Source organism: Euprymna scolopes, unplaced genomic scaffold (genome assembly GCF_053919585.1).
Source record: "Euprymna scolopes isolate OS-2025 unplaced genomic scaffold, ASM5391958v1 sca18, whole genome shotgun sequence".
NCBI lineage: Eukaryota > Metazoa > Mollusca > Cephalopoda > Sepiida > Sepiolidae > Euprymna > Euprymna scolopes.
In genome coordinates this window covers 20,001-47,878 of record NW_027633191.1, presented here as the reverse complement: position 1 = coordinate 47,878, position 27,878 = coordinate 20,001, and the positions used below count along the sequence as shown (strand labels likewise).

Here is a 27,878-nt window from a genome sequence, read left to right as displayed (position 1 = left end):
TTAGGCAGACATGCAAACATACATACATTTATATATTGGTAGCTCAAATTTTCGACCCAAACTGATTAAAAAGTTTTCCCTATCTCTGAATACTCTTTATGTAAAATTTCAAATGTTTAGACCAGAAATTGTCTGAGTAATTTGACCGCAGAGGTCAAATTTTTTAAAACTTTGACCCCTATTATGACCCTTTAACATTTATTGTTTTGGACTCAAATCAAGTTATAAAGTTAGATCCATGTCCAAGGAACCTATATCTAAAATTTCAAGTGTTTAGACCAAAAATTGTCAGGAGTTTAGTAGAGTTCTCAAACGTCAAATCGTTGAACTTTGACCCCTTAATAGCCAAATTTCTGGCCGAAAATGGATTACAAAGATTTTCCCAAATCTCACTACCCTGTATATCAAATTTCGAGTCTGTAAACTGAAAATTGGCAGAGTTATTGTGTAGGGAAATGTACACAGATAGACACACACAGCCAGACACTTTCACTTTTATAGATATATAGATTTTATTACATTTAAGTTCAAATAATTTAGTGACTTTAATAATTTAATTTAATTGCTGAAATCTTTTCTTCTTTTAAATTTGGCAAAAAATAAATTGTTACAAGAAGGCATACTTGAAAAAAGAAAGAACAACAAATAAAAGTTTGTTTTGTATAATGAAGCCTACATGAGAAATATTAATTTCTTAGTAAAATTTTTGGTGAAATATCTGTTGAAATTAACATAAAACAACAAACAAAAGACCATTCAAATCATACAATTAAAAAATGAATAGAGAACTAACATGTTATATAAAAAAAACAAACAAACAAAGAACTGGCCTTCAAAAATATGTCTTCAAACAGGAGTTCAAGTAAAATGCAAATTTCAACAAAAATACTTACCCCCACTGATCATAGCTGTTAATATCCCAAATTGTACCTTGGACAAAAATCTTGTGTTCATACATAGCTGAAAGAAACAAAATTTTCAGATGAAAACTAGAGAAAAATGATACATTATTGAATTAAACCAATTTCAAGCTAGCAGCAATTTGCTTAAAAACAAGCAATTGCAATTTTGACACTTTTACTATTCTATTTAACCATATTTTGCATTCATTTTACCAAAACCAGATTAAAGTAAATTGTATGAATCAGCAAGAAAACTACTTGTGTTATAAGGAGTGAGTACTCACACAAAGTTTGTCAACATCCATAAGTCAAATTGAAGCAACTTCCAAATATTCAGCAAAATATGTAACAACCCTGAGCATAATTATATATTATCTTATCTAAATACTATACATTGTCTGCCGATGATAGTGTAGGCAGATCCCCGCCTCCGCCCCACCTCTATGATAGTCGATCCGGATACATAATGCCCTTCCCCGATCAGAGGATAAGCGGAAGCATACCCTCCTGATACTGTATGCATACATATTTCCCAATTATACTGTATGCATACATATTTAAAAATTATACTGTATGCAAACATATTTCACAATGATACTGTATGCATAGATATTTCACAATGATATTGTATACACAGATATTTCATAATGATACTGTATGCATGGATATTACAAGATTATACTGTATGCATAGATATTTCACAATGATACTGTATGCATAGATATTTCACAATGATACTGAAAGCATAGATATTTCAAAATGATACCGAATGCATTGATATTTCACAATGATACCGCATGCTTAGATATTTCACAATGATAATGTATGCATAGATGTTTCACAATGATAATGTATGCATAGATGTTTCACAATGATAATGTATGCACAGATGTTCCACAATGATAATGTATGCATAGATGTTTCAAAATCATAATGCATACATAGATATTTCCTAATGATAATGTAGTCATGGATGTTTCACAAAAATAATGTATACAGAAATATTTCACAACGATATTGTATACACAGATATTTCACAACGATATTGTATACACAGATATTTCACAACGATATTGTATACACAGATATTTCACAATGATACTGTATACACAGATATTTCACAACGATACTGTATACACAGATATTTCACAACGATATTGTATACACAGATATTTCACAACGATACTGTATACACAGATATTTCACAACGATATTGTATACACAGATATTTCACAATGATATTGTATACATTAAAATTTCCCAATGATATTGTATGCATAGATATTGCACAATGATACTATATTATTAGATATTCCCCAATGATACTGCATACATAGATATTTCACAATGATACTGTATACACAGATATTTCACAATTATACCGTATACATAGACACTTCACAATGATACCGTATACATAGACATTTAACAATGACACCGTATACATAGACACTTCACAATGACACCGTATACATAGACACTTCACAATGACACCGTATACATAGACACTTCACAATGACACCGTATACATAGACACTTCACAATGACACCGTATACATAGACACTTCACAATGACACCGTATACATAGACACTTCACAATGACACCGTATACATAGACACTTCACAATGATACCGTATACATAGACACTTCACAATGATACCGTATACATAGACATTTCACAATGATACCGTATACATAGACATTTCACAATGATACCGTATGCATAGACATTTCACAATGATACCGTATGCATAGACATTTCACAATGATACCGTATGCATAGACATTTCACAATGATACCGTATGCATAGACATTTCACAATGATACTGTATGCATAGATATTTCACAATGATACTGCATGCACAGGTATTTTGCAATATCACCGTATGCATAGATATATAACAATGATACTGTACGCAGAGATATATCACAATGATACTGTACGCAGAGATATATCACAATGATACTGTACGCAGAGATATATCACAATGATACTGTACGCAGAGATATATCACAATGATACTGTACGCAGAGATATATCACCATGATACTGTATGCAGAGATATATCACCATGATACTGTATGCAGAGGTATATCACAATGAGACTGTACGCAGAGGTATATCACAATGATACTGTACGCAGAGGTATATCACAATGATACTGTACGCAGAGGTATATCACAATGATACTGTACGCAGAGGTATATCACAATGATACTGTACGCAGAGGTATATCACAATGATACTGTACGCATAGATATATCACAATGATACTGTACGCAAAGATATATCACAATGATACTGTACGCATAGATATATCACAATGATACTGTACGCATAGATATATCACAATGATACTGTACGCATAGATATATCACAATGATACTGCACGCATAGATATATCACAATGATATCGTATACATTGACATTTAACAATGATACCGTATACATAGACATTTAATAATGATACCGTATACATAGACATTTAACAATGATACCGTATACATAGACATTTAACAATGATACCGTATACATAGACATTTAACAATGATACCGTATACATAGACATTTAACAATGATACCGTATACATAGACATTTAACAATGATACCGTATACATAGACATTTAACAATGATACCGTATACATAGACATTTAACAATGATACCGTATACATAGACATTTAACAATGATACCGTATACATAGACAATTAACAATGATACCGTATACATAGACATTTAACAATGATACCGTATACATAGACATTTAACAATGATACCGTATACATAGACATTTAACAATGATACCGTATACATAGACATTTAACAATGATACTGTATACATAGACATTTAACAATGATACCGTATACATAGACATTTAACAATGATACCGTACACATAGACATTTAACAATGATACCGTATACATAGACATTTAACAATGATACCGTACACATAGACATTTAACAATGATACCGTATACATAGACATTTAACAATGATACCGTACACATAGACATTTAACAATGATACTGTATACAGACATTTCAAAAAGATACTGTATGCATAGATATTTCACAATGATACTATATGCATAGATATTTCACAATGATACTGTATGCATAGATATTTTACAATGATACTGGATGCATAGATATTTCACAACGATACTGGATGCATAGATATTTCCTGGGGAAACTATATGCGTACATACACGATTATACTGTATGGATAAATATTTCACAATGATATTGTATGCATAGATATTTCACAATGATACTGTATGCATAGATATTTCACAATGATACTGTATGCATAGATATTTCACAATGATACTGTATGCATAGATATTTCACAATGATACTGTATGCATAGATATTTCCCAATGATACTGTATGCATAGATATTTCACAATGATACTGTATGCATAGATATTTCACAATGATACTGTATGCATAGATATTTCACAATGATACTGTATGCATAGATATTTCACAATGATACTGTATGCATAGATATTTCACAATGATACTGTATGCATAGATATTTCACAACGATACTGGATGCATAGATATTTCCTGGGGAAACTATATGCATACATATTACACGATTATACTGTATGCATAGATATTTCACCATGATACTGTATGCATACATATTTCACAATGATATTGTTTGCATTGATATTTCCCAATGATACTGTACGCGTAGATGTTTTCCAATGTTACTCTATACATAGATATTTCCTGAGTATACTATGTGCATAGATATTTCCAGATTATACTCTATGCAAAGATATTTCACAATTATACATTATGCATAGATATTTCCCAATGATACTTTATGCATAGATATTTCAAAATTATTCTTTATGCATAGATATTTCAAAATGATTCTTTATGCATAGATATTTCAAAATGATTCTTTATGCATAGATATTTCAAAATGATTCTTTATGCATAGATATTTCATAATGATACTGTATGCATAGATATATCACAACGATATGTATGCTGGATAAATCACAATGATACGGTATGCATAGATATTTCACAATGCTACTCTATGCATAGATATTTTCCTATGTTACTGTTTACATAGATATTTCCTGAGTATACTATACGCATAGTTATTTCCAGATTATACTGTATGCAAAGATATTTCACAATGATACTGTATGAACAGATATTTAACAATGATATGTATGCACAGATATTTAACAATGATATGTATGCATAAATATTTAACAATGATAACTCTATGCCTAGATAGTTCACAATGTTTATATATACATAGATATTTCCCAATGATAGTGTATACATAGATATTTGACAATTATACTGTATACAGAGATATTTCACAATTATACTGTATACAGAGATATTTCACAATTATACTGTATACAGAGATATTTCACAATTATACTGTATACAGAGATATTTCACAATTATACTGTATACAGAGATATTTCACAATTATACTGTATACAGAGATATTTCACAATTATACTGTATACAAAGATATTTCACAATTATACTGTATACAGTGATATTTCACAATTATACTGTATGCATAGATATTTCACAATTATACTGTATGCATAGATATTTCACAATTATACTGTATGCATAGATATTTCACAATTATAGTGTATGCATATATTACATGATAAGGGCTGTCTCCTTTTCATGTAAGTATAAAAATAGAGAGATTTAGTTAAAATGAAAATGAAATAGAATAGACGAAATTTGAACCTCGTAAATTAGGTTTAGAAATAGATTACGCGACAGAATTAGAAAATGGAATGTAAAACAAACCATTGTTTAGCTTAGAGATAAAATAGTTTCAAGAAAAGAATGTGCGTTGTTAATTCTGTTATGGAAAATTCAATTGAGGAATGCAACTATAGAATAATTTAATGAACATGTTTTTAACATATTGGAAATATAGGTTACTGGGAATATAGGTTAAAATTCCTTTTGTAAACAAAGGAAAAAGTTTTGGACACGCATGTCCAGAACACGTGAAAGAAGACACATGTTTTAACATGCGTATGACATCATGGAAAATGGGAAGTTCTAGATATAGGTAGAAACTTGAGAGAACTGAGAGAAACTGGGGAGAGTCAGAGAGAATCTGAGGACGACAGATGACAGTCCAGACATGGACATTCGAACGTCTAGAAGCGAGACGGTCACTTTTGAAACTTAGAATTTGAAGCTTTGAATTCTTGACTCAGAAAACCACGGCCGGTCGTGAGAAGAAATAAACCCATCATGTGTTTTTATAAACGTCGACTTTGTGTTGTAATTCTACCAAAAGGTAAAGTAAAAATTGTTATTATATGTCTATATATCTGTGTTATAAAATGTCTTGACATACACATCTTACATACACAATATGAACACTAAGACTGTCTCCTCACTCAAAGAGCTTCCTTCTTCAACACATCTAAGTATGAACATTTAATATATATGAATTACATCATAACACAAACAATCTCTCTCACAACATCCCACTTAATAAAACTCTCTCTAAGACTCTCTTTTAATAAGACTTAACAACGAACAATGATAATAACAAACAACAATAATAATAATGAACTATATAACACATAGATATTGCACAATTATAGTGTATGCATAGATATTGCACAATTATAGTGTATGCATAGACATTGCACAATTATAGTGTATGCATAGACATTGCACAATTATAGTGTATGCATAGACATTGCACAATTATAGTGTATGCATAGACATTGCACAATGATACTGTATGCATAGACATTGCACAATGATACTGTATGCATAGACATTGCACAATGATACTGTATGCATAGACATTGCACAATGATACTGTATGCATAGACATTGCACAATGATACTGTATGCATAGACATTGCACAATGATACTGTATGCATAGACATTGCACAATGATACTGTATGCATAGATATTGCACAATGATACTGTATGCATAGATATTGCACAATGATACTGTATGCATAGATATTGCACAATGATACTGTATGCATAGATATTGCACAATGATACTGTATGCATAGACATTGCACAATGATACTGTATGCATAGATATTGCACAATGATACTGTATGCATAGATATTGCACAATGATACTGTATGCATAGATATTGCACAATGATACTGTATGCATAGATATTGCACAATGATACTGTATGCATAGATATTTCACAATGATACTGTATGCATAGATATTGCACAATGATACTGTATGCATAGATATTGCACAATGATACTGTATGCATAGATATTGCACAATGATACTGTATGCATAGATATTGCACAATGATACTGTATGCATAGATATTGCACAATGATACTGTATGCATAGATATTGCACAATGATACATTATGCATATGAAAAACAATGTAATAGGCAAAACAAGCAAAAACAAATACAACTAAAAACAGACGGAACAAAAATTCGCTTCTCGAAGACACGTGGGTCGTAACAAGCACAATCTACTCGCCAGAATCACCTACACACAATCTGCAGAACGCTCCCCCTCCTTTCCAGTGTCCTGCCTTTATAGCGGACGGGAACGACATATTTGCATAAATGCGTGAGAGCAGACGTGATTCAACGATAATTACTTGGGTAAAAGCTAATAAAAGCCCATGGACGCCATCTTGGAACTCTCTCTTTTGCTCAGCCCAAAACAGACGTATCCGAGGTAAACTCTCTATTTCTCATTTTGGCTACTGCTAATTTGCTTCAGCATAGATATTGCACAATGATACTTTATGCATGGATATTGCACAATGATACTGTATGCATAGATATTCCCTAATCATACTGTATGCATAGATATATCACAATGATACGGTATGCATATATATTTCTTGATTATACAGTATGCATTTATTTTTCACGATGATACTGTGTGCATAGATATTGCACTATAATACGTTATGCATAGATATTTCACAATGCTACTGTATGCATAGATATTTCACAATGCTACTGTATGCATAGATATTTTCCAATGTTACTCTATACATAGATATTTCCAGAGTATACTATATGCATAGATATTTCCAGATTATACTGTATGCATAGATATTTCCAGATTATACTGTATGCAAAGATATTTCACAATGATAATGTATGTATAGATATGTCACAATGATACTGTAGGCATAGATATTTCACAATGATACTTTATGCATAGATATTTCATAATGATACTTTATGCATAGATATTTCATAATGATACTTTATGCATAGATATTTCATAATGATACTTTATGCATAGATATTTCATAATGATACTTTATGCATAGATATTTCATAATGATACTTTATGCATAGATATTTCATAATGATACTTTATGCATAGATATTTCATAATGATACTTTATGCATAGATATTTCATAATGATACTTTATGCATAGATATTTCATAATGATACTTTATGCATAGATATTTCATAATGATACTTTATGCATAGATATTTCATAATGATACTTTATGCATAGATATTTCATAATGATACTTTATGCATAGATATTTCATAATGATACTTTATGCATAGATATTTCATAATGATACTGTATTCCCAATATATTTCCCAATGATATGGTATGCATAGATATATCACAACGATATGTATGCTGGATATATCACAATAATACAGTAGTATGCCGAATATTTCACAGTGATACGGTATGCAAAGATATTTCCTGATTATACAGTCTGCATTTATTTTTCACAATGATACTTTATGCATAGATATTTCACAATGATACGGTATGCATAGATATTTCACAATTTTACTGTATGCATAGATATTTTCCAATGTTACTGTATACATAGATATTTCCTGAGTATATTATATGCTTAGTTATTTCCAGATTATACTGTATGCAAAGATATTTCACAATGATACGGAATGCACTATGTTTAGTTGTTGCTTAAATCCCCACTTTTCGTTGCATGTGTTACAGTATGCATAGATACTTCACAATGATATCTATTGTGACGTAATCCATGACTTGAATTACATAATTAATTAAAAATTGAAATATTTAATTTTGGGCCAACGAAAAATGTATCCTTTTTTTTGTTACCGAGGCAAATGAACATAGTTTCAAGAGAGAAAGAAAAAGAGAGTATAGGAAAAAAAGAGGGAGAGGCTTAACCTAAAGAGAGAGAGAGAGAGACAGTGAGTATAGGAAAGAAGGAGAGAGAGGTGAGAAAAGCCTTTTAATACGCAAGCTAGCGAGATAACCGGGTCATTTGACCAGAAACCCATCAACCCGTGCGGATTGCTAGGCAACAAAAAATGAAGGAAAGAAAGGGGATGAGAAAGATACTGAGAAGAGGGAGAAAGAGAGAAAAGGAAAAAAAAGAGAAAAGGCCTTTTTGGCAAAAACAGTCTCCGCTGGCCATGTTGCCAGACAGATGTGCAGAAGTCCCACCCCAGCGACACAGGCAGCTTTTTGTTTTGATATATTCCTCGTTGGCATTTTCGAATAGTAGATGAAATACCCCTCCCCGTCTTTATAATTTGTTTTTTTTTTTTGTTTTCACTTCATTACATCATTCCTCCCCTACCATAGTTAGTTCATTGTTGTATAATAAAATTTAAATTAAAAAATATCACTACTGGTGTTGTTGCTTCATTCCTTCTCGTGTGTTGTCGTCTTCGGTTCCCGTGTCTCATGCCTTTATTTTGTCTGTGTCACATGTGCGATAAAATACTGGGAGCTTGCTTTCCCGAAAATCTTATCATACCCCTATGTTTAGTTGTTGCTTAAATCCCCACCTTTTGTCGCATGTGTTACAGTATGCATAGATATTTCACAATGATACTTTATGCATAGATGTTGTGTTACGTTGTGCTGGAACCCAGGTTGGGAACGGTCGTAGTTAGTAGGTTTGTAACAAAAACGTAGTAGCCGTCAATTTCCTTGATCGTCCGCTAGTGTAACTTGTTTACGATCTGAACTTGCACATAACGATCAGGCGTAACTCAGAACATAAAGGAAAGATGTAAGTCACGATTGCTTTTCGTATAAAAATGTATTTTTAACTAAAGCCTTACATGCATTTTATCAAATAGTTAATTTCTGCGGCTTGGCTTTCCTTTCATTGAGCGATCGGAGCGGGGAGAACGTGATTTCACTTCGACAATCGCACGTCCTTCGGCGATCCTCAGACCTACTTCTGCTCTCTGACTCCAAAAATCACATCGTTATATTCACAGGATTTTTTTGTTCCCGTATTTTTCCACTATTACGGTCTCCGTTGGCTTGCATTTGATTGGTTAATTCATTTATTGTCGTTAAGTGATTCTTCAATTCCCAGGCAAGTTTTAGCTTTGTTTACAAATGCATTGCTTGCATTTGACCACAATCTCCAGTAACCCATTTTTTCTTAGTCGGGCGACTATTGTTTTTATTTATTGCATGTGTCTTTACAACATGTTCCAGCCTTGACCATAATTGTTTTTTTCCAGGACATTCCAATCTTTCTTTGTTCTTGCAAAGGAATGTCCCATTCCAGAAAAATATGCGATCTCCCCCACAATCATTTTACTTTGTAAACAAAAAATCGTCGTCCGATTTTTCTGTTTACGCCGTAATTACTTTTGTCACTTTGTCTGGTGGACAATCGATATTCGATGCCCTCCTTTCGAGTTTCTTAAAAAGGTTTATTTTAACCGTTATGTATCGGATGGTCCCAGACATCCGTTACATAACATTCCTCCCTTATTATCATTTATTTATTTTTTTTTTTTTAAATTTTTTTTTTTCACAATACAACATTCTTTTACAAATGTCACAAATTTTTCCGATGGATTCCATACGGGAAAAAAAAAAAAATAATAATAATAAAACAGCAATACAAGAAAGCATAAGGTCTTTCTTTGGTATAAATGCATCGGCCGCACTTAACAGCGAAATATACGCTGCAAATTTATGAATTTTATCGAAGTGGTCGATTTGTCCAATATTCTTCACTACCTCGGCCCTTTAATTAATAATGACTACTTAATTAAATATGAGTCTAACATTTTAATTACCTTTTTAAAATGTGGGCAGCATATAGTACAAAATTTCGACCAGAACGCCAGGATCCTAAATGTTGGTAGCAACTTCAAACACCCTAATATTGGAAGCCACACCAACCACCCTATAATTTTTCCCATTTTCCTGCAACGAGAACCCCCCCTCCCCCTGTTAGTAGGTTAATAATAAGGATTTAGCCTGAAGTCCACAGAGTAACTTCCTTACCCAGTCTAAACATCCTGTTTTGTGCTCCCGACCCGCAGCCTGATTATAATCTGAGTTCCCAACCCCCGTGCTAGCCCTAGCTACGGTTGGCTGGTCCCTATTATCATAATCAACACCGCACGACCTGGGCACCAAGTTTAATATATCATCCTTAGATATTTCGTTAACTTCCTTAGCCCTTTCAGCCGTCATGGTGCGTGTTATTATTTTCCGTTCCATCAACGGGACCCTGTTTTCCTGACTTGGGGATTTCCGTTGATGGCGACAGCTCTGTTGGCGATAATTTTCTTCCTTCCCACTAGAGGATTCAGTATCAGAACTACTTTCCTCTACCGGTGCTGACAGGGTAGTTTTTCTACAGCCCTCTTGCTCGTTGGGGATATTCCATTCCTCCAGTTCTGCTTTTTGAAGGTGCTCCCCATGGGCTTTTGTTACTGCCCCTGTCAGTTGACTTCTAATCCTATACGAGACTGGCCCCGTCTTCTCTATTACTACATAATATGGAGACCATCTTACGTCTAGCTTTCCCTTTTTCCTATGATTTCTACAATAAACTAAATCGCCAACTTGAAAATCAACTGCTTTTGTTTTCTCGTTGGCCCTATCTACTATTTTCTTCCTAGCTCTCTTTACATTGTTTCTGACTAATGTAAAGGTCCGATGCATATCCTGCAGAGCGATCTCGTGATCCTCTTCCCCGTAGTAAATTCTACGAGGCCTCAGTATGTTGTCTAACGGCAAGACAACGTCTCTATTATAAAGCAAGTAATAGGGGGAGTACTTCGTTGTTTCGTTGACATGAAACCTTACAGAAGCCAGCATCTGGTTCAAGTACATGTCCCACAAACGGTCATTGTCCCCTATTTTCTTTGCTAGTACGTCATGCATCGTTCTATGGAATCTTTCTATTTTCCCGTTACTTTGCGGGTGGTAAAATGAGGTGGTCACGTGATCGACATTAAGCTCTTCTAAAGCCCTTTTCATGATTCCATTAACATTCTCCGGTCCGTTATCCGTAAGTAACTGCAATGGTGCACCAAATCTGGGAAATATCTCCTCAATTAAGAGATGCACCACTGTCTCTGCTTTTTTATTAGGCACAGCAAAAGCCTCAGGCCAACCACTATACATGTCGATGAACGTGACTATGTATTGACTGCCTGACAAAGTCCTCGGATAGGGTCCGGAAATATCCAATGTAATCTTAGCAAAAGGAAAAGAAGGCATGTTGGTCTCCTGCATTTGAGGTTGTTGCCTTCTCAAATTTCTGGTCTGGCATGGGACGCATTTCCCTATGTGTTCATTCACCTTCTTGAACAAACCAGGCCAGAAATACTTCTGTTTAATGGCGTGGAACGTTTTCTCCACGACCATATGACCATTCTCATCATGGTATTGATTCAGTACCTTCATCCTCAAATGTGACAGGATATATAATCTAACTACTGGATTGTCGTCGGGTTGCAATAAATAATATACGATATCGTCCATTATGATGTACTTTTTTTTTTTCCATCTTGGACGTTTTACCGCTCCTCATCCGTTTCTTTAATTCAATGATCTGACTATCGGCGTTTTGTTCTTTACACATATCCAAACCTGATAGTGTAGGACGCTCGCTTTCTACTGGTGAGTCTTCGTCATCCCTATGTGATACAAACTCTCTTGGTTCAAAACGATTCGAGTTTATCGCACTCACTGTATAATTCCTATCGTCTATCTCTACTGGAGGATCGTCTTCATCCTGACTCGCATTTACCGCACGAGATAAGAGATCCGCACAGACGTTATCCTTTCCTTTCAGGTACTGTATGGTGCAATCGTAGCCAGCCATACTCACCTGTATTTTTCTATTGTGTATCGGAGATTTCAGCAAGTACTCCAATGGTCTGTGATTCATGTAGATGGTGAACGTAGCACTGTGCAAGTAGTGATTCAACTTGTTTAAGGCATAGTGAATCGCATATGCTTCCTTCTCTATCGTTGACCATCTAGTCTGGGTATCTGACAACTTATGAGATAGAAAATAAATGGGTTTCTCTATCTCCCGACCCTCCTCTGGGTCGTAGACCATTTGAGACAAGGATGCTCCGATCGCATAATCTGAGGCATCTGTGTATAATCTGTATCCTTTGCTAGTGTCCGGGTATGCCAGCGTCACCATCTCTGCAAGCTTCGATTTCAATCGATTAAAAGCAGACTGACATGCATCGTCCCAACAGAAACGTGCATGCTTCCTAGTTAACCGAATTAACGGTTCGGCGATTACGGAAAAATTCTTGATAAACCGCCTGTAATAGGATGTCATGCCTATAAAGGATCGAACCTGCTTCACAGTGGTTGGGGTCGAAATTACCTGAATCGCTTTAACTTTGTCCCCATCCGGCTGGATTCCTTTCTCACCTACTCGGAATCCCAGATATTGCACTTCCTTGCTGAAAAACTCACACTTCGCTGCCTTTAACCTTAAGTTATGCTTACGTAAGCTACCTAGCACCTTTTCTATATGCCTAACATGTTCCTCCTTTGTTTTGGAGAATATTAAAATATCATCCAAATAAGGCATGGCGAATTCTTCCTGTCCCTGTAATACTACGGACATTAGCTCCTGGAACACTCCTGGAGCGTTAGCAAGTCCGAATGGCATTACATTAAATTGGAACAGTCCTCTATGACAGGTGAATGCAGTTTTCTCTTTATCCTTTTCATTCAACTTTACCTGCCAATACCCTGATTTCAAGTCCAACTTTGAGAAGTATTTTGCTGACCCAAGCGAGGCTAGTATATCATCAATTACTGGTAGCGCTCGGGCATACTTCTTTGTTATCTTGTTCAGGGCCCTAAAATCTACGCAGAACCTCTTCGTTCTGTCCTTCTTTTTTACTAATACTATCGGGAAACTCCACGGACTGTTTGACCTCTCTATAACCCCTGACTGTAGCATTTCCTCTAGTGCTACATTAACTTCTTCCCGCTGCTTGAGAGGTGTTCTGTAAGGGTTTTTCTCTATGGGATCGTTTTTTCCTGTATCGATCCTCATCTCTACTGTGTCAGTCCGGCCTAAGTATTTATCCTCTGTGACGAATAAATCCGTATTTCGTCGCAGGACTTTATCTAAATCTTTCCTCAATTCCTCTGGCACCTTTATGCCGTTGAGGTTACTCTTGTTTTCCGACTTCCTTTGTTTATTTGGCTTTGATATCGCCATTACTACCTCGGTTCTTCTACATCTACCTATCTTGTAACCTTTCCTTAATTTCACTGTCTGGTTTGTGCTATTCATGATTAGCAAGGGAAAGCTTTTCCTACCTTTTATTTTAACTACTGTGTTCGCTACTGATACACCACTTAAATCACTTAGGAAGCCCTTATCTATCTGTACTACTTTGTAGTCTAAACCCTGACCGTTTCTCATTCCGGCACGAGCTGTGCACACATGTAAATGCTGCGGTTTTAGGGTGACATCGTGTCTTAATCTAACTATACTAGAAATATGAGCCTCTTCTTGCAGTGCTATATACTCGCCGCCTAATCGAATTGCTCCTAAATCAAAGTACATTCTAACACCATTTTGCTTGAGCAAGTCTTGGCCCAATATGACGTTCCTATTAAGGTTTTCCGTCACTACAAAATCATGTCGAATGTACTGGCTTCCTACTATAATCCACAAACACGCCACTCCTTGCACTAAGAGAGGTGACCCGTTTGCAGTCCTTAAACTAATCTCTATTTTCTTTATCTCAGGCTTCTTTTTATTACCGAAATTTCTGCGCCAGTATCTACTAATGCTCTAAACTTGTTTTTCTCTATTTTAATAGGGATGCAATTAGCGGCGCCCATATGTCCTATTATCTTCGACTGTTCACCCCTCTCCCTCTCGCTGGGCGTCTTGCGAGTGGGGTCGGCTCATTTCCCGACTTAGGGAAGGTGCAGTTCCTGGCTATATGGCCTTTTCTGCCGCAATTGAAACACTTAATCCCCGGCCAAGGGCCCTCTGTTTCTCTTGTCTTGAAGTCGGGTCCCCTATTAAATCCTCTATAATTCCCATGCCCCCTATCTGGCTCTGGGAATCTCTTTTTCCTTATTGCTTCTATGTTTCTCTGGCGCCTACTATAATTAATCTCCGTAGGTTCTTCTTCTTGATCATTGACTCTTATACGGGTTTGCCACCGTTCCTCGATTAGGGTCCGATGGTTCCTCCCTTATGACAGTGATTTTGACTTCTCTGTCATATAGCCCTTCGATGAAGAAACCTATCACTTGGCTTTTTATTACTACATTGTTCGTATCTAAGCTACCATACGCATCTTCAACCAAGCACACTAACCTCTGCATGTAGTCCTGCAGAGTTTCGCTCCTACCCTAACAAACTTGGTAGGATCTGCCTGGACTCCAAAATAACTAAAGCTCGTTTCAAGTCTACCCATGGCAAACTCGCATTGTTGGCTAGTAGTCTTGAAACAAACTGTGCTATTGGGCCAGCCGTCGTTATTAATGCTATTTGGCATTTTTCCTCATCTGTTTGTCTAACTATTTTCGTATATTTATCTAAATCGCTAAGCCATCTTCTATATTCGTGCACTTGTCGAGAGTCTAATGTTCTTATCTTTGCTAATAACGCCTCCCCCCTCAGAGAGTTCAAAATGGCCTTACCTACGTTGTGTAGTTCAGCCCCTAGGATCTGAGCAAAATTTGTGAAGAACTGCTGTTCCATCTTCTAAAATTATATTTACTCGTTACCCCCAGAAAATGTTTTTTTTTTTTTTTTTTTTCAACACAACTTTTTAGAGCCGAGGTTTAGAAAAATATTGGAAAATCAACTGACTTTGCCTTTTCTTCAGGTCCCGTGTCCTTCCTTCCTTTCTGCCTGCGTGCGCGTTTCCTCTTCGTCGAATAGTTCACGTTGTTTTTGTTTGTGTGGTACCCAAGTTCTTTTGTGTTAGAGTTCTTTTTGTTGTTTTTAAAAACAAAAAAAAAAGTTCTTACTTATCACTCTTGAGGAGTGAACTGGTCATACGGCGCCAATTAGCTTTTATTACGTTGCGCAGGACACCAGGTTGGGAACGGTCGTAGTTAGTAGGTTTGTAACAAAAACGTAGTAGCCATCAATTTCCTTGATCGTCCGCTAGTGTAACTTGTTTACGATCCGAGCTAAACGGTTGTCATGGCAACTGCTAAGACAGCATGGTTATTTCCCCCTTGACCGGGCATTTTTCATTCGAGCTGACTTATCAATTGTCCAGCTTTGTCATAACAATGACGGTATCTGAAACAAAGTTTTGACATGCACATAACGATCAGGCGTAACTCAGAACATAAAGGAAAGATGTAAGTCACGATTGCTTTTCGTATAAAAATGTATTTTTAACTAAAGCCTTACATGCATTTTATCAAATAGTTAATTTCTGCGGCTTAGCTTTCCTTTCATTGAGCAATCGGAGGGGGGAGAACGCGATTTCACTTCGACAATCGCACGTCCTTCGGCGGTCCTCAGACCTACTTCTGCTCTCTGACTCCAAAAATCACATCGTTATATTCACAGGATTTTTTTGTTCCCGTATTTTTTCACTATTACCGTCTCCGCTGGCTTGCATTTGATTTGTTAATTCATTTATTGTCGTTAATTGATTCTTCAATTCCCAGGCAAGTTTTAGCTTTGTTTACAAATGCATTGCTTGCATTTGACCACAATCTCCAGTAACCCATTTTTTCTTAGTCGGGCGATAATTGTTTTTATTTATTGCACGTGTCTTTACAACACGTTCCAGCCTTGACCATAATTGTTTTTTTCCAGGACATTCCAATCTTTCTTTGTTCTTGCAAAGGAATGTCCCATTCCAGAAAAATATGCGATCTCCCCCACAATCACTTTACTTTGTAAACAAAAAATCGTCGTCCGATTTTTCTGTTTACGCCGTAATTACTTTTGTCACTTTGTCTGGTGGACAATCAATATTCGATGCCCTCCTTTCGAGTTTCTTAAAAAGTTTTTTTTTAAGCGTTATGTATCGGATGGTCCCAGACATCCGTTACATAACAGTTGCACAATGATACAGTATGCATAGATATTGCACAATGATACTGTCTGCATAGATATTGCACAATGATACTATATGCATAGATATTGCACAATGATAATACATGCGTAGACATTTCCCGAGGATAGTGTATGCATAGATGTTTCACAATGATACTGTATGCATAGGTATTTCACAATCATACAGTATGCATAGATATCCCAATTATACTGTATGTATAGATATCCCAATTATACAGTATGCATAGATATCCCAATTATACTGTATGCATACATATTTCCTGATGATACTGAATGCATAGATATTTCACAATGATACTGTATGCATAGATATTTCCTGAGGATACTATATGCATATATATGATCAGATTATCCTGTATACATAGGTATTTCACAATGATAGTGTATGCAAAGAGATTTAACAATGATACTGCATGCATAGATATTTCACAATGATACTGAATGCATAGATATTTCACAATCATACTGAATGCATAGATATTTCACAATCATACTGAATGCATAGATATTTCACAATCATACTGAATGCATAGATATTTCACAATCATACTGAATGCATAGATATTTCACAATCATACTGAATGCATAGATATTTCACAATCATACTGAATGCATAGATATTTCACAATCATACTGAATGCATAGATATTTCACAATCATACTGTACGCATAGATATATCACAATGATACTGTACGCATAGATATATCACAATGATACTGTACGCGTAGACATATCACAATGATACTGTACGCATAGATATTTCACAATGATACTGTACGCATAGATATATCACTATGATACTGTACGCATAGAAATATCACAATGATAGTGTATGCATGGATATTTCACAATGATACTGTATACATAGATATTTCACAATTATACTGTACGCATAGATATATCACTGTGATAACTGTACGCATAGAAATATCACAATGATAGTGTATGCATAGATATTTCACAATGATACTGTATACATAGATATTTCACAATGACACTGTATGCATAGATATTTCATAATGATACTGTATGCATAGATATTTCATAATGATACTGTATGCATAGATATTTCATAATGATACTGTATGCATAGATATTTCATAATGATACTGTATGCATAGATATTTCATAATGATACTGTATGCATAGATATTTCATAATGATACTTTATGCATAGATATTTCATAATGATACTTTATGCATAGATATTTCATAATGATACTGTATGCATAGATATTTCATAATGATACTTTATGCATAGATATTTCATAATGATACTTTATGCATAGATATTTCATAATATTGTACGCACAGATATTTCACAATGATACAGTATGCATAGATATATCACAACGATATATATGCCGAATATTTCACAATGATACGGTATGCATAGATATTTCCTAATAATACTGTATGCATAGATATTTCATAATAATACTGTATGCATAGATATTTCATAATAATACTGTATGCTTAGATATTTCCCAATGATTCTGTATGCATAGATATATCACAACAATATGTATGCTGGATATATCACAATGATACTGTATGCCGAATATTTCACAATGATATGGTATGCAAAGATATTTCCTGATTATACAGTATGCATTTATTTTACAATGATACTGTATGCATAGATATTTCACAATGATACGGTATGCATAGATATTTCACAATGATACAGTATGCATAGATATTTCACAATGCTACTGTATGCATAGATATTTTCCAATGTTACTGTATACATAGATATTTCCTGAGTATATTATATGCATAGTTATTTCCAGATTATACTATATGCAAAGATATTTCACAATGATACGGAATGCACTATGTTTAGTTGTTGCTTAAATCCCCACCTTTTGTCGCATGTGTTACAGTATGCATAGATACTTCACAATGATATCTATTGTGACGTAATCCATGACTTGAATTACGTAATTAATTAAAAATCGAAATATTTAATTTTGGGCCAACGAGAAATGTATCGTTTTTTGTTATTTTATTTATCTTATTACCGAGGCAAATGAACATAGTTTCAAGAGAGAGAGAGAGAGAGAGAGAGAGAGTGAATATAGGAAAGAAGGAGAGAGAGGTGAGAAAAGCCTTTTAATACACAAGCTAGCGAGATAACCGGGTCATTTGACCAGAAACCCATCGACCCGTGCGGATTGCAAGGCAACAAAAAATGAAGGAAAGAAAGGAGATGAGAAAGATACTGAGAAGAGGCAGAGAGAGAGAGAGAAAAGGAAAAAAAAAGAGAAAAGGCCTTTTTGGCAAAAACAGTCTCCGCTGCCAGACAAATGTGCGGAAGTCCCACCCCAGCGACAGAGGCAGCGATGCCGTTGAGATAGAAGGTATCGACCCCCCCCCCCCTCCCCGTCAACAGCAAAAGGAGAAACTCCACCAATGGCAAAAGAAATGAAGTAATACCTGAGAGAAACTCCATACCAGCAGCGAGAGGATGCGATAAATAAATGGCGAACTTTACACAAGTGCGTTTTAATCTGGAGGGACGGATATTAAAGACATTTTGACCAACCGCTTGGAATGAAAAGAAAGAAAATATAAAAAAAAAAGGGAATAAACTCAGTAAGTCATCTCCGTGAATATTTCCCTCTCTCGTGTATTAAGACATTGAATTAATTTTGTCATCATTTGTTTGCACTAAGGATACACTTTTTGTTTTGATATATTCCTCATTGGCATTTTCGAATAGTAGATGAAATACCCCTCCCCGTGTTTATAATTTGTTTTTTTTTTCTTTTCATTTCATTACATTATTCCTCCCCTACCATAGTTAGTTCATTGTTGTATAATAAAATTTAAATTAAAAAATATCACTACTGGCGTTGTTGCTTCATTCCTTCTCGTGTGTTGTCGTCTTCGGTTCAAGTGTCTCATGCCTTTATTTTGTCTGTGTCACATGTGCGATAAGATACTGGGAGCTTGCTTTCCCGAAAATCTTATCATACCCCTATGCTTAGTTGTTGCTTAAATCCCCACCTTTTGTCGCATGTGTTACAGTATGCATAGATATTGCACAATGATACTGTATGCATAGATATTTCCCAATGATACTGTATGCATAGATATTTCCCAATGATACTGTATGCATAGATATTTCCCAATGATACTGTATGCATAGATATTTCCCAATGATACTGTATGCACAAACATGTGCCAGCGATGTTCTATGGTTGAGATCTATTTGGTTGTATAATTATTTTAGTTGCTCAGTGCATTTCAGAAGTTTTATTACTACATAAGGAAGATGGTCAGACATAGAATCAACAATATGTTCTTTGATATGACAGGCCAGCATTTGAAATGGATGTTTCTGGTTAGAGCATAGTTGAACCATGATACTTGACTTTTGCATTTTAAACTTGAATTCAATCTGTCATATTTTAAAATTGTTTTATAATATCAACAGTAGATTCTCTACAGTGTAATACAGATTGGAATGTATTGTGAACTAAGTCATTGCAGCAAGACATGTGAAGCTTACTCCTGGTACACCATGATGGGCCCCCAATAAGAGCATATAATTAATTTAATTGAAAAAATGGGTGGTTTCACCGATTTTTATGATAATAAAAATATGTTTGTAACATTCCTTGATCATTGTTGAGTCTCTCTGCTAATATATAATATATATAAGACCATGAAAGGAGTAGAAGATAAAGAAATAATTGTGTGATAAATTAGATCCACTTAAATTTACACTATTTTTGTAGAGTGGAAGATGGTGGAGGCTATTGATAAAAAGACTTAAGTGGGGAATTTTGATAGATTTTTGACCACTTTGAAATGCTATAGAAGTCTATTTTTAGTAGTCAAACCAGAGATTCTGATGCCAACAGAAAAGTTATCTGAAGAATTAACATTCTTTGTAAGATGGTGTAAGATTACATGCAAAAATTAATTCTATTTCTAAGCTTACATGAAACACTTCCCTCCTTGGTAAAAAAATCAACAGCTGCAGTCTCAAGGCTTGGAGAGATAATCCTTTCATATATTTAACTATTATAAATGCTCTTCAAAAGCTTTTTCTCCAACTTTCTTGATCATTTATCATCAGTTTAATTGAATTCAAAATTAATCACATTTAAGGTTTTAAAATGATACAAAGAACATGTCTTACCTATTAAAACTCCCAGCATAAATGGATTTAGTTGAGTAAATAAAAAGGAGTTGGTTGGTTTGTTGCCTTCAAATACCTGAAAAATTAATCAAACTGACAGTCAGGTAAGTGGGAAAAAATATCAATCAAGAATGTCAGAAACTGAATCATTGCTGATTGTAAAGATTTCTAGAAAACATCAAGAATTCCCTAACCTTATGAGGTGAAATCTGATTCATCTTCTCTTCAGATGTTCCACTTTTTTTCAATTCTTCCAAAACTTCAGCTTGGGTTTTTCCTTTCATCAGAGCCTTTGTTTGAGCCAAGAAGTTTGCTTGAAGAATCTTCAAATACAAAAAAAAAAAAAAAATGATCATACGAAAATACTTTTTACTTTTATAAACATGTATATATATATATATATATATATATATATATATATATATATATATATATATATATATACACACACTGTCTCATTATTATGAGTATATATTTTATGTAGCAACATGTGTAGGCAATTATATGATAGCATTGTTTGGAATAAGATGAAATTAAATTTTTTTTACCTCATGATGTAAACCATTTTGAATTGGATTGTGAGTCTTTACTGGCATTAAAAAGTCACAAGGAATCAAACGGGTTCCTGTTAAAATAAAAATATGCTTTCAAAATTTGTTTTCAAAAAACGACATTATCATATCAAGCATTAATAAAAAATATTTGTATAATAAAATTATAGAGTAAACTAGTGTTGGGATTATTAATGAGAATTGTGAATCAGAACTTTTTAGAAAATTCTTAAAATTGGTGCCAAATTTCAGATTTAAGAATAAATTCTTTTAATTTTTTTAAAAACATTTTTTATTGCTGATACTAATGAGGAAATAATATTTATTGATTTAAAACTATCAGTGAAACTAAAATAACAAATTTAAGTAAAAATAGCACAAGAAAATTGTAAACACATAAATGAAAATTTTACAATGAAAGGTTTTGGATAAATGGGAAAACATTGATAAGTTTATCAAATTAGAAAGAAAATTATATCTTCATCAAAAAGTAGATAAGGGAAATAAATATTGTAATTTTTATTTTGTGGGGGTTAAAAAAAATCTCGCTTAACCCTAAATCCCGGTGGCAACACCTCCCTTCTCCCTACCACTAACTTTATATCAAAGTGTCAACAGAATCCAATTCTTTAGTAAAAACAATAAAAGACATGATCACATCTAATATTGAAAACAACAACAAAAAAGTAACTTTAATGTTTTTGGTTCATTATTTGGTATGGGTGAGGTTTATCCCACATTTAGAACTAATCCAGCCATAGACAGAGAGGGGAACAAATGAAATGTGTCATTCCCTTTAGGAACAGCTGACCAGAGATGGAGTGGGGATGGATTCTTACTGCCAACATTGTGAGGGTAATAAGGAGAAATAGCTAAGCATGTCTTTTGCAAATTTCGGCAACTTTAGGAGTATGTTAGTAAGGTAATATCTTGCATCGATGCCAAGCACCTGATGGTCCTAAATGAACATTGGTCATCCACAACATAGCCCTGCTGTAGCCTAAGGAGAAAAGAATGTTTTGTTTTCTAGTCATTGTGAGAATGATGACATAGATTTCATGCTTTGAAATAACCACTTCCAATTGGAATCCAGTTATCTACATTAAACACCAACTTAAAATGAAGATCAGATTGGAGGAAATTACATTGCATAGAATTTGGTAAGAAGGTATTTGCGTGACACTAATTTGAAGTTTGCATCCATTGAGTTCAGAGAATTTTTAGTACAAAAAATACATAAAATAAACCCAATTACTCTATTGAGGGATGAGGTCTGTAGAACCCAGGATCATGTGTGCTATATCTATATGTCTATGCAGCAAACATGCTTGGATGTTAGGTACAGATCTGTTTAAAGACATGCAGTTTTCCTCTATTCCAAAACACCAAGAAAAGCAAGTGTGAGAAAATCAAATGGCAGTTCGCAGACAAGGTTAGTACAATCAGTCGAGAAAGGATGAAAAAGGCATAAGTGACATGCCTCAAGTCTACACTTAAAGGAAAGTTTTCTTCAAATTCAAATTGTGACCGACGACTACAGTAATGTTGTCAAGATCAGATAATTCCAAATTCATAATTATTGAATTTGGAATTATCTGATCTTTGCAACATTACTGATTTTTATGGACACTACAAATGTTAATTTTATAAAAATAAATTGAAAAAATTTACCTGCTTAAAATTTATTTTATTGTATATCAAACATCAATGGGTTTTAATAATATATATATATATATATATATATATATATATATATATATATATATATGGATAACTGAAGCAGTTAAGATCCATGATCCATTAGTCAAATCAAATTAACAGCTAATATCGTATAGGGGAAAGAATTATTTTTAATTATATATTCTTTCAAGATTGTGTAAGTTACATTTTATTGAAGAGTCATATCTTTGAAGTTTTGCCAGTGTTATTGATGCTTTTAATAACCAGTTTATCAAACTAGAGTTATTAAATGCCAAATTCAATCAGCTTAATTCTTTTTTCCAAATATATATTCATGGAGTTCAATTTTATTATATATTTAGGATATTATATTGCTGATCACAATTTCACATCATTCTCTGAGCAGATACTAGTTATAGTTAATCCATAGATGGGACCCTGGGCTAGAACAGACCTAGGAACAGTGATAACTAAGTGACAATTTCACACTCTCCAAATAGGATGCAATTTTATGTCATCCACAGGACAAAATTTTTTTTATTTGCAACTTATAATTCTGATAGTTCTCAAGAATGATAAAATTTTCTCCATATTGACTAAAAGTTCAAATATATCTTTCATGCTATCAGCATAAAAAAAAATAGTTGCCTAGTCAGATTGAAATCAGCACATTTCATTCTATCATTAAGCGCTTAATGGTTTATAGTACTTGACATGACACTCTATATGTTTCTTTTTATTTTAGGCTAAATGAATGTGTTTATTGTGTGTGGTGTATATGTAAAATATTACTTTTTAAGCATTGTTTCTATTATCCTCAGTTGAACTTAATAGAGAATAACTTGTTGCTTATGTTGTGACTCCAAAATTCTTGCCATCTTTGTGGGTTAAATTATTGATCTTTATCTTTAGATCTGCGTATATATTTAAAAATAATCCTAGGTCACAAAGCATAGTTGTCAGCTCAATCATTACTTCTTATTCTCATATAACAATGTGTCCAACACTTTTAGATGTTTGTAAGAAGGTAATTTTATTTAATAACTTAAGTATCAGAAAACGTTCAAGTTTCTTACTTATTAAAAATAATAAGATGAGAGGAAGTCGCAGAGTATAATGAATTTTATTTTAATTTTGGCTCTTCAAGATTATGTTAAGTGCCATATCAATAACACAAACCTCAGCACTAAGCATCTCCTGTTTATGTAGAACTGTGAATGCAGCCTTCATAAATCTTGAGCCATTTATGAAGACGCTGAAGCAGTTAAGATCCATGATGTTCTGAAGTTTGTCTTGGTATGTGAAAGAGTAAATTTCTTCATGGAATTCAAGTACAGAATGATGTCAAGTTGTTGGATAATCCAAGATGTTACAGATAAGACAGTTAATTTAGTGCTATATCAAAACATTCTAGAAGATTCCTCCGATATAAGTTTTGATTAATTTTTCTTCTTTTCCAAGTGGCATTTTGTTTTTATTGTTTTATTTAATCCAAACAAGCTACGTGACCAATTGTTTCTCTTTTCAAGATGAATTCTGTCGCTATATGTTAGAAACAACATGCAATCAGTTATTGTTTCATCCATACCATTGATGTGAGCCTGCACTGATTGGTAAGTTTGACTTCTAATATTTGACATGTGTGAATATTTTAATCGATTGTTAAAACATAATAGGATTTATTAATACTAGGTAGGATTCTAGTTCTTTTTTTTATCTATCTCTTGGGAAAAGTATTGTTTAGATTAAAAATTGCACCTATGTATCATCGATAAAATAGTTAAGTAATAAGTACCCTGATGGATGAGTTGATAAAAAGCATGTTGTCCATTTGTGCCAGGTTCTCCCCACACAATCGGTCCAGTTGAATACTGCACACGTTCACCACTGCGAGTAACATATTTTCCATTGCTCTCCATATCGCCTTGTTGAAAGTAGGCAGCAAATCGATGCATGTACTGAAAAATTCGGTATTTAAGATTAAAAGCTTAGAATATGTAAAAAAAAAAAACACAAAAAACAAAGCTTAGAAATGGGTATTAATGAGATAAAGAAAAACAAAAAACAAAAGACCTACACTGTTGGAGATGAAACATTTATATATAAAATTATTTAAATCATTCTCAAATAATGTTCTAAATATGCCCAAAATTATTATAAGGGGCGTGCAATAAGTTGTTCCAGTTGTCTGATCTAGCTGAAATTTTGCATGTGCAATGATTTATATCTGTATGGGTTATGTGGCAAATTACAGCTCTGAACTAATTGTGGTTTCTGTATTACAGGTCCTTGAACTAAGTCAGGTGTGAAATGGAGCCTGTTGAATGTCGAGCAGTGATCCAGTTTTTGTATTTGAAAGGACGCACACCACAGGAGACTTTTGATGAAATGAAAGAAACTTATAGTGATAATGCCCCATCATATGACCTTGTAAAACGCTGGCATCATGAATTCAAACATGGCCGGAAGTCTGTGGAAACAGCTCCCAGACCTGGTCCCACCCCCCTTCTGCCATCCGTCAATTGAGACTGCCACTTTGGAAGATTGGCGCATTACTATTCGCCAAATAGCCCAAGATGTCAAGATTAGTACAGAGGCTGTGGAAACTATCATTCATGACCATTTGTATATGCATAACGTGTCTGCCAGATGGATTCCCAGATTGCTCACCCCATTCACAAAGTGAGAACGAGTCGAGTGCTCGAGGATGAATTTCGAGATGTGCCAAGAAGTGAGTCAAAGTTTTTCAAAAGACTGATTACACAGGATGACACGTGGGTCAATCATTATGATCCAGAGACCAAAGCCCAGTCAATGCAGTGCAATCACTTTGACTAACCACCTCCAAAGGCAAGGGTGCAGCCTTCTGCTGGCAAGGTCATGCTCACAGTCTCCTGGGACAAGGACGGAGTAGTGACGACAGCAAAGGGTACCACAATTACAGGAGCCTATTATGCTTCACTTTTGAGCAAATTACAGGAATCAAACAAAATCAAGAGGCGGGGAAAGATCAGCAAAGGTACCCTCCTTCTGCGGGACAACACTCCTGTCCACAACTAGCATGTCGTCAGATCAGAAGCACGGGTGTGTGGTTATGAAATCCTTCCCAATCTTCCCTACTCTCCTGACATGAACCCTCTGACCTTCACCTCTTGCTAGCAATGAAGTTGTTTTTAAAAGAAAAGCATCTCCCAGATGATGCAGCCTTGATTTCTGCAGTTACGTCGTCGTTGGAGGAGCAACATGGGGTGTTCTACAAATATATATATATTAGGCACTGCCAAAAATGGCCGCAAAATCAAGTTGTTGTTTTTTAAAACGAAATTACATTTATTAAAATCCATTATTTCTGAGTAACTTTTTTTTTCCAGAAAAATAAAACCCTGAATTTTATCATAAAGAAAACAGAATAATGTAAAACTTTTTCTACTATTTTTAATTAAATTTTAAATGTTAAATTTTCCCAAAAAGTTAATTGACATTTTTTGTCTTGCACAAAAAACGTACATAAATATTTAAAAAAAAAAGGTTTTTGAAATAATTAATTTATTTATTTATTGTCTAACTAAGATTTAGGATGATTTTCTAAGAGAATATGCAAAAATATTATAATATAAGTACCTGGATTTTAAATAATTCCACTTATTCATATATGTAACCAGTTATTTCGCGTCAATCTAGAGTCTAGATCGACACTGTTTACGTTTGCGTTTGATAAGAAACAAACTATGGAAGACCAAACAGGCCAAAAAAACTTATTTTTCAGTGACGAAAATTTCAATGTATTATTAAGCTGAGGCTGGCCAGTACCAGATGGGTGACCATTTGTATGAGTTTGGTTTTTAATGTGTATGTGTGTGGGGCCAGGCTCCTCAAAATGGGGGGGGGGGCAATTTAAAGCAGAATAAAAAAAAATTATTTCAGCGCGTTTGGTCCACCGTAGTCGAAAGGCGGCAAAGGTTTTCAAACGGGATAAAAAAAATGATGCTATTTTTAACATAAAGGGCACAATATTTATAAATTTTCTTTTTTGGTATCAATTCGTCAAAGCATGCCCGATTTAATAATGGTCATACATTATTCGACTCGCTAAAAAAAAAATTGTTAATTTATTTATCAAAGATTTTAAAATGGCTTTTTTCGTATAAATATTAAAAAAAATTTTTTTTTTGTTTTGCTTAACTTAAACTTATGATTTTACTTAACATATTCACCGAATTTCATCCTTCAAAACTCAAAAGCGGGATAA

At 34.2% G+C, this 27,878-nt stretch overlaps 1 protein-coding gene across 1 annotated transcript in view; it reads right to left on the bottom strand.

Annotated features, from left to right (window-relative positions):
* Positions 1-25,616, bottom strand: part of LOC145273797 (glucose-6-phosphate isomerase-like) — a 56,991-nt gene extending 31,375 nt beyond the window's left edge. Inside the window, exons 1-5 of the mRNA XM_080127132.1 lie at positions 25,425-25,616; positions 21,947-22,023; positions 21,593-21,721; positions 21,399-21,474; positions 894-960 (exon numbers count right to left, since the gene is read on the bottom strand). Of these exons, the coding sequence (XP_079983258.1) occupies positions 894-960; positions 21,399-21,474; positions 21,593-21,721; positions 21,947-22,023; positions 25,425-25,584 (509 nt within the window). The 5' untranslated portion in view covers positions 25,585-25,616. The remainder of the gene's footprint in view (positions 1-893; positions 961-21,398; positions 21,475-21,592; positions 21,722-21,946; positions 22,024-25,424) is intronic.
* Positions 25,617-27,878: the final 2,262 nt, after the last annotated feature.